General features: G+C 34.8%; 1 protein-coding gene across 1 annotated transcript; it reads left to right on the top strand.

The window, feature by feature from the left end:
• The first annotated feature begins 3492 nt into the window (after window positions 1–3492).
• LOC113239547 lies at window positions 3493–5831 on the top strand. The gene has a single exon (XM_026476607.1). The coding sequence runs from the start codon at window positions 3864–3866 to the stop codon at window positions 5829–5831; it is 1968 nt and encodes a 655-aa protein (XP_026332392.1). The 5' UTR covers window positions 3493–3863.
• The last annotated feature ends 3690 nt before the right edge of the window (window positions 5832–9521 follow it).

Here is a 9521-nt window from a genome sequence, read left to right as displayed (position 1 = left end):
TTGCGTTTCGCTTTTTACTAAATGTGATTTGTATTTTCTAGTGCGATAATGTTGAAAAAAATATTGCACTATTTGATAATCAGCATAAATTAAAATATCCGCATCCGCACCAATATCCGCATCCACACCAACATCCGCATTCATCGAAGCTTATATTCATTGCGGGTGTTCAAGTCGTGACATGACCTAGAAGGCACTCTGCAATAATTTACAAACTTTCCAGAAACAGAATGTTAGCCGAAAAAGCAGCGGAGTCATTTTTTTTTCATATTTCGAGCATATTTTTAAGACACTTTCTATTCAAAAACGATTACTAAATTACATAGAATTAATTTCTAAGGCAAATCGATAATAACCGTGTTATGAATGGACCCTTCGCCACTGGGAGTACTCTACAAATCTATGGTAAATAGAAAATGTCATGGTCTAGCTACCGTAGCCACAACACGGTGCCAAAATACCTATATAGCAATTATTAAGCGACTATGCGCCCACATATAGCGGATGTAGTGCGGTAATGGGAATTGTTGGCATTGTAAATTGTGTCGTGCTGCGATTGTTTCCCTGGGCGATATTTTTTTTGTGATTAAAAACATTTCAGACGTAAAATTGTATTGTTTTTAAATAAAAGTAAAGTGAAACGTCTAAATTATTTTTTTAGGTTACTAACATTGACTTACAATTATATGGACGTCGGGTCCGCGCTAAAAAGTGTCCGCACTTGTAAGGCGCTAAAATCGTATACAGAGCGCCAAACTCCGCTTTAGTCTTCATTTGTTCTACTGACAGCGCGATACTGCGATGACATTACAATTTAAATTTCGAATAGGTTGACTTGGGACATTTTTTTCGTGGTTTTTGTATTAGACCCGTGCGTCGTCCATTTATTTGTAAGTCAATGGTTACTAATTATGGTGTGTAGGTACTTACTAGGGTTTTCAGTCTTGCTGCATTTTCGCGTCCTATGGATAAAAATCAAAACTACGTGCGGTCTCGAAAATCTCGAAAATCTCGAAAAAAAACAAGACTTTCATGTCTATTTTAAAAATAGTTCCCTTCCCACTTATGGTCTAGGCCTATACAGTCAACACAATATGATTTTGTAATCAAGTTATGTTTTAATTCAAATTACTGTAATATTATTATAAATTAAACTAAATATATTTTTAACATATTTATGTAATAATAATAATAACGCAACATACTCATAGCCCCGCACTAGGGAAAACCCTGTGTCGCGGGTGCCATCAAGGATGGAAAAAAAGGAAACACCCAAACTCACGAGAGAAATAAATGTACGCCATACACCATTTCTCCCGGCCTGTGAATCGAACACAGGACCTCTGCATGGCAGTCCAGCACGGTAACCGTTCGGCCACGGAGGCAGTTAAATATTACAAATCACATATGTACGTTACTCAGATCCCAAAGTAAGTAAATAAAGCACTTATATTATCGAAATTGGCAATGATGACGGTATCACAAACACCCAGACCCGAGACATTATGGAAAAGTTAGTTTTTCTACTTTGATCCGGCCGGGAATCGAACCCGTGACCTCAGAGATAGCGGCACCTTGAAAACCGGTGTGCAAGCCACTCGATCACGGATGTCTATCAATTAATGTAGTATTATGTAAATTATAATTAATAAAGTGCTTGATTAAAACTTTGTACTCGTATCATGAAAATAACCCCTTCTGACGCGATCGGGTAAAAAAGAATAGAATGAAGTGTGGAGAAAAAATATTTAGAACATTAGATATTTTAGCTAAACGTGCTTGTAGCAGTAGAGCTCCTTGTGAAAGATTTCGTCCAGGGAAGTACTGCCGCCCTACCTATTTCTACCGCAAATCAGTAATGTCAGCAATACTGTATACCGGTTTTGAAGGGAAAGGGTGGTGATGAAATTACAGGGATATGAGACTTGCCAACTTATGTTTCAGGGTGACGGGCCCAGTGGCAGTGCCCGTCAGATCTTTGTGTTTTAAAGCTCTGAGTGACACTGCAACTGTTATGAACAGGCGTGTCGCTTATCATCAGGCGCACGACTTGTTTGACCCGTCACTTGGTACCGTAGAAAAAAAATGAAAAAACACTCCAATTCCATGTCTCCATATTCTATTACACCTACACCGTAACCTAACATTTTCAAATTCTTTCTCTCTATATAGATGTATTATTGACTCCGTAGTTCTTCGCCCCCTCAAAGCGCCATTACACGACAACTTTTACAAGAACCGTACTGGCCGAGAGCAACAAATAAAATAGGAATAGAGATGGTGTACGAACGTATTGAGTCAATGAGGTGGTACACAGATCTATATCTTCAAGACAATCATGTACGTAAGAACGTACATGTCTCAAAGATACAGAGATTTTTAGTTTATATTTTTGCATTTTCATCGCGAAAACGAATTCAGTAATGTAAGTAAACAAAAATACAGTAATGGATACACATTCAACCAAATCATCAGAGATTCAGCAGACTACTATTAACATGGCTGGAAAAACAGTAACGGTCTCTATTAGCAATTGTCCTAAGATTTTAATTAATTTTTTTTTTTCGTCTTTCTATTATAGGTACATATTGTTCTCTTTAGTCTTTTTTATTTTTTATTCATTTATTTATTTTATTTGCTCACATTGTTTAAAAAAATAAGCCTCGGCGGTAACTTGCTTGACTCGTATTAACGTAACACATTCTCGTTCAGCAATCCCTTACTTCCCGGTCACTGCAATAATGTACTATTTCCCCATGATTTCCTCAGATTAGTAATGATCAGTAAAAAAAATTAAACTCCACATAATTGCAGCAAAATGGAAGCAAGTAATAGTTTGGAATTTTTTTCGAGTAAGTTACATTGTTAAAATTTTAAAATCTTGCCTATTAAAAAAATAAAGGAAAAAAAAAAACTATTTATCGACAGCATGCCCCATCCAAATTTTTTAAAAAGGACACAACGAAATAAATGTCGTGTTAAAACATTGACTTACAATTATAGTTAAAATATTTTTTTTGTATGTCGGGGCTTATCGCGGTAAACGTTTTAGCCACTTACAGAGTGATTACTTATTTATCTCATTCTGACATAGCGAACTCTTCATCAGAGCGAAGAGTGTTGTTAAATAATAATTGTCTAAAAGAAGTATCTTGTTGTATCTTGATGTTTTACGTTTTAATAAGTTTCTCCGTTTTAAAGACAAATGTCAAAAACCTTGTAAGTGGCTGAAACCCTAACCGCGAAAATCCAAGAAAAAACATCTGAATTCAGATCCATGGACACCTAATTACTCTCAGTCTTGGCTGTGTGGCACAATAGAGCCTTTGTCTTTTCCACATGGAAAAAAAAGGAAAAAAAGACAGACAAAGACTTGACATTCGCCACTGGTTTTTCTTCAAATAATAATTCTCTTTGAACTGGACATTGACGTCGTTCGCCATAATTTTTATATTATTTTTACAAAAATATCATCATTTTTAATACTGACATTAATAAACTCGTCGTGAATTTCTATGGAGCCATTGTAAAGAAATTGGATTGGATTGGACATCGGCGACGTTCGCCATAATTTTTATATGTTATTTTTACAATCTTAATGCTGGCGAAATCCTAAAAAGAGCACCGCCTATAAGCAAAAAGAAGTTTTGAATCATTTACATGTTTTACATTTTTCTATAGTAAATGTTTTTATTTTATTTTGTTTGATATAATATTTTTGTCCTCGATTTAAGGACAGCCGTACCTTTGATAAATCCTACTCTACATCTACACATTAATCTACATATAAACGGAAATAATCCAGTACCTTGAAAGCGAAGTGCACTGTAAATTGGCTAGATGTCTAAAACAGAGAATTAACAATGATTAAAATTCGATTTATCTTATTTACTCTTCTCAAAATTTTTCATAAAAAAATGTTATCACACAAGCTAACAACACTGTCCCTTTTGTTACTATTGTTTTTTCTTACTCAATATTTGCCGTTAAAAATGAAAGTTAACAAGAATAATATCCCGAAAAACAAAAGATTGTTAATGAAGAAATTCCACGAAATTAATATACAATCAAGGATACAAACAGAAAAGGGTACAGGATGTGAAATGCCGAAGACCAATCCTTTCGCTAAAGAAATCATGAAGTTCATTCCGCCTACACCGAAAATTACATGTGCAATGAAAGACTGGGTAACTTGTATAGGCTCTCAATGCTATGTCGTCAATGATATATTAGAAAATATGCCAAATGTAGAATGCCACTATAGCGACATTATGTACGTGAACGATGATGAGTACTTCGTCGAAGTACCTGTAATACTAAAAGGCAAAGAACGGTATACCTTGAGATATTCAGATCACGTAAAAATATATTGCACTATGGACAACCGTTTCCCATTCTCCATATGGTCTCCGAAATGGTACGGCATCAAAACGGGTTTCCGAGAAATCGGAATCAATGTTCCACCTGGTCGAGAGGATTCGCCAAATATATTAGTAGTTGCCTTCGATTCTGTTTCACATAACCAATTTCTTCGCCGGATGCCGCTTGCTTACAATTTTCTCACTAAAAAACTCAACGCCACAGTACTCAATAGTTATAATATAGTTGGAGATGGTACCAACGCTGCTTTGTTTCCCATACTGACAGGCAAAACTGAACTTGAATTGCCAGACACACGGAAAGGAACCAGTAACAATGTTAAAGTAAACCCCAGTGATTTCCTATTCTTCAAATTAAGGGAAGATGGTTATCACACAGCCTACTTCGAAGATTTGCCAAAAATTGGTACCTTTCAACTACGTTATAATGGTTTCAAGTATCAACCAGCAGACCATTATTTAAGAGCTTTTTTTATAGAAGCTTATAAAATGGCACCAGATTGCATATATTGTATAGGCGCTACGCCTAAATATGATCTAATGCTGAATCTTACGCATCAGTTTGCCATGGCAGAAGGTAAACGATTTGGGTTCACTTTCATTTCGGACATTACTCACGATGGCGATTACCTTAAAACAGCAGAGGATGAAATGGTACACCTTCTGAAATCCTTTGACGATGGTGGGCTTTTAGAAAATACTATGCTCATCGTAATGGCTGACCACGGAAGTAGGTACGAACGTTTGCGTATGACATATCAGGGTAAAATTGAAGAACGACTGCCATTTATGGCCATAGTTTTGCCAGAGAGATTCAAAAGAAATAGACCCAGCGCTGAGAAGTCTTTGAGGGCTAACACGAACGTTTTAACGACACCGTTCGATATACATACGACCATTTTAGACATTGTCGGCCTTCAGCACTTTCGCAATGACTACAAGGTGCATGGTTCTGATCTGCCGCGAAGCATGAGTTTATTGGAACCAATACCAGCTTCTCGTTCCTGTGCTGAAGCGGATGTGATGGCTCATTGGTGCGCTTGCTTAAATTGGGAGAACGTATCGCGTAGTGATCCTGCTTACAATAGAGCAGCCTATGCATTGGCTACCTTTATCAACGGTCTTATAGCCGGGAACACTAAATGTATTCAAAGAATGCTCACTTCTATAGAATGGGTTATGCACCAAAGTCTACCTCGTCCAGCTCTTGAATACGCAAATAACGGAGCAACGGTTAAATCTGCAGTTGAAACTTATCAGGTTAAGATAGTAATGAGTCCAGGAAGTGCTGTATTTGAAGCTACAATGACATTTGTGAGACGTCTGCACCGATTTTTAATAACAGAAGACGATATATCTCGCGTAAGCGCTTACGGCGATGAACCAAGTTGCATCATGGACACTCATCCGCATTTATTGAAATTTTGTTACTGTAAATATTTCCACATTTAGTGTTCTGACTTTTGTACCTATAGTATTCTTTTGTTATGATAGATAACCTTTAATAAATTATTAATCAGATAATAGACACAGTAACATAGGCATTTATTATGCGTACATATGATTACCAACAAATAATGCAATTCCTGTGGTATACAGCATAATTTTGGAAAAAATTATAAAAAGAACAGGTGCTTTGGTCTCCCAGCTGATAGCATACTTAACTGTTTAAACCCTTATAGGGTTTTTTTTTTAATTGGTATGTGGAGAAATCCGAAATCCGAATCTTAGGGACAAAATATCTTTTATCTACACGCATATCTAAACTCTCTATAATGTGTTCAATAACCGCAAATCACGACCAGCATAAAAGGTAAACTGTTTTGTTAGAACAAACTTATCTGTGAAAATGGTATTATTTCTTCATAACAACATCTATAACATCGAATTCGATGTTATAGATGATATTACATTCAAATTTCGAACATCTCTGAAAAATGGAATACAAGAAAGAGATTACTCTCAGTCTTGACTGTATGGTGCATTAGTGCCTTTGCCTTCTCCAATGGAAAAACAGTTCAAAAAAAATATTTTGACCCCAATCCTAATATCCAAGTAATATCCTAAATCTATGGTCGAGATGAAGTTTTGTTCGAAATGAAATGTCAAACAATTTTGACAATTTCACACGTTATTTGATATATTAAAGGATGGACTGTGACATTGGCAAAATCATCAGTTCTCATATTGATGGAGCCATAAAAATAAAAAGTGAAGTGAAGGATGGAAATAAAATTATCCTTCTAAAGGACATGTTACGTTGACATATACAAATCAGACGTTATATGTATATGATGCATTTCGACGTCGAAAACATAAACATATTATTGTCTTTGTTTAACTATTACGTGCCGTCTTAAGCCAAAAGAGATAGCATTACATTGGTCTGTGTCAAACACGGGAATCGAAAATTCGTAACGTCATTTTAAATGCCAACCGTGGCCATTTCAAGTACATGAGGTACATGATACCGTTGTCAAAGGGAAGTACATCAAATGTCAAAACAAATGTTTTTCCAAATGTATTATTGAATTATTCACATGTATTATAATTAAATTGGACAAAAATATTGACAGTGAGAATAATTAGGTATTAATAAAAATGCGACGCTGCAGCATTAAAGGATGCGGCTTTAGAAAAACTGCAAATCAATCGAATGTTACATTGCACAGGCATGTGTTATTTTTTTGTCTATAAATCACACAATAGCCCGAATATTTTATGTAATTAGACTTATTTAAGTAGTTTATTTATAAATCTTGCCAAATTTTGCTTTTGTTACTTTAGATTGCCTGTTTGTTTGTATATTTTGATGATTGTTGTTAACGATTATTTTGAGATAGTGTTGATCTTGTAAGCATACATATTATCGATATTCTGTTATTAAAACAATTCACTATGAGGTTTTTATTGTTTTATTATTATTATTTCAAGTTTTCCTACAAATGAAAAAAGGAAGATAGAATGGTTGGATATCATAGGACTGCCGAATATAAACGTTGGATCAAAGACCATCTTCATTTGTTCGCTTCATTTTGAAGAGTCAAATTTTAACAGAACTTTAAATGTAACTAGATTGAGCTATGTTTTTTGAGTGTATGTTTGTTAATTTCTTTTTCACGCTGTACAGCCTAAATGGCATGATGGATTTTGAGATATGAGGTGTCGTTTGATTCGTCTTGATTGGTGGGGCTGTCATAGGTTTATCTCTTTTCAGTTATTTTTTTGCAGTCGGGTTTTTATTTTTTTAAATAATTTGGTTTTTGTAAATCTATATACATATTTAAAGGAGTACGGTCCAGAGCAATTCACTGGTAGATGGACGCATAGCAAAAACTGTAAGTACTGGAACATGATAACTTGAGGGTATGTTAATTTTATTTAGTGAAGGAGTACTAAGAACGGATTTTTCAAACTCATCCCCTAAGAGGGCGAAAACGGTTAAAAACGTTTGCATGAAAAATAATATTCCTTGAAATTACAAAGACGAAACTTTGCATAAATATTTTACAATAAAAATGGTAAAAAAATGGCATGACAGTTTATAAAAAATGCGGCGAAATGGGGTAATAAAGTTTGTATGGTAACTTTTTAACACGTGGTGCGATTTGGTTCATACTTGAATATTTTTCATTTGTATAAAAATTGTACGCGGACGAAGTCGTGGGGAAAAGCTAGTACATGATAATTGTTGATTTCCGATAATTGATTTTTACAACTACTTCCATTATTTCTGTGTTAAAATTGCTTGATAGATTCATTTGCTTAAGAAAGCCCGGGAATTAACGGGAATACTAGAATCCGCAGAAACCTGAATAGACTTGTACTTGACGGTTAGTTAAAAGACGTTATGTAAATATGTACTAAAATGTAGGTTAAAGGCGTACCTCTTAAAGTAATTTTTATATTTTATTTAGTAAGTACAATTAATACTACGTAATGCTAAATACAAGTAAAGTAGGTATAATTAAGCAAGAATGCGCATGTCGCCAACAAACTGCACAGCAGTTTGGTGACTTTTACTAAATAAGTTACCAGTTGCAATGTTGAAAATAAATTTTTTTTGAAGTTTAAAAATGTGTGTTGACATTTATAATAATATACCACTCGAGATTAAATTATCAGACTTGTGTTTGTTTAGGCATACTTTGGTTACAGTAAACTAAAGAAACAAAAATTCAAGCCATACATTTGCATGTCGATAATGACTTATCGATAGATTATGGTGCAACACTAAAGATATCCGCCATTTGTAACTTTCAAATTTTGGTAATATGCACGTTGATTCTGTACTTAGGGCAGCTCCTTTCTTTTATTTTTTTCCATCCTCTAAGAATATATCGGACGATATGATAGATGGGGCCGATTTGAGTTTGTCAATGAATTAAACATAAAAACTACGGTTATGTGACTTGCGTGTGAAAAGTTTTTATTTGCCGCCATTTCGCCAGTCGTAACATGCGGTTCCTGAACATATCACTGAGAGCTTATAATATGTGTGTAGATAAAGCAGTGTATGTAACTGTACATAATTAAGCATTAAAACACTCGCCTGCCGACTAGTTTCCTAAACCCTCACTCGTATTTTAATGCCTTTCATTATGTAACAGTCACATAAACTACTATTTTGTGTAAACAATTTAAGCACAGTTAATTTTTTGGTCAAACATGAATTGTCCAGTGACCTCAGTTTTCTGTAAAAATCATTTCATTGTATCGGAAGAAAAATTTAACGAAAGATTTTCTCATACAATAGGAGAATGCTATATTATACTAAATCATAGTCGAAGCACTTACTCGTGTACAAATAGTTAAAAAAGTGTTCCACAATTGAATTTCACGTCCATATCTATCTAAATGTACTACATAAAACATTCACAAAAAAGACGTAATGGTTCCTAAGGTTTTCTTCTATGGCCTATGTTTTTGGATTCCCGCTGCTGTCCTAGTTATGAAAAACACACAGTATATTAGGGTTCATAAGTCTTTAGTGGGTTTCTATATCCACCAGTGAGATCAACGATCGTCACCAGGCTCTCCAGCATTATTTATTATTTTACATAACCTTCACAATTGCAGCAACCGAAATAATTTATTTAAATTATATGTCAACCTATGGATTAACCCTAGTGATTGTTGAAT

The sequence above is a fragment of the Hyposmocoma kahamanoa genome, unplaced genomic scaffold (genome assembly GCF_003589595.1).
Source record: "Hyposmocoma kahamanoa isolate Upper Pololo Valley unplaced genomic scaffold, ASM358959v1 99879, whole genome shotgun sequence".
In the NCBI taxonomy this organism is placed as follows: Eukaryota; Metazoa; Arthropoda; class Insecta; order Lepidoptera; family Cosmopterigidae; genus Hyposmocoma; species Hyposmocoma kahamanoa.
The sequence above is the reverse complement of the archived record's forward strand: the minus strand, read 5'-3'. Positions and strand labels throughout refer to the sequence as shown.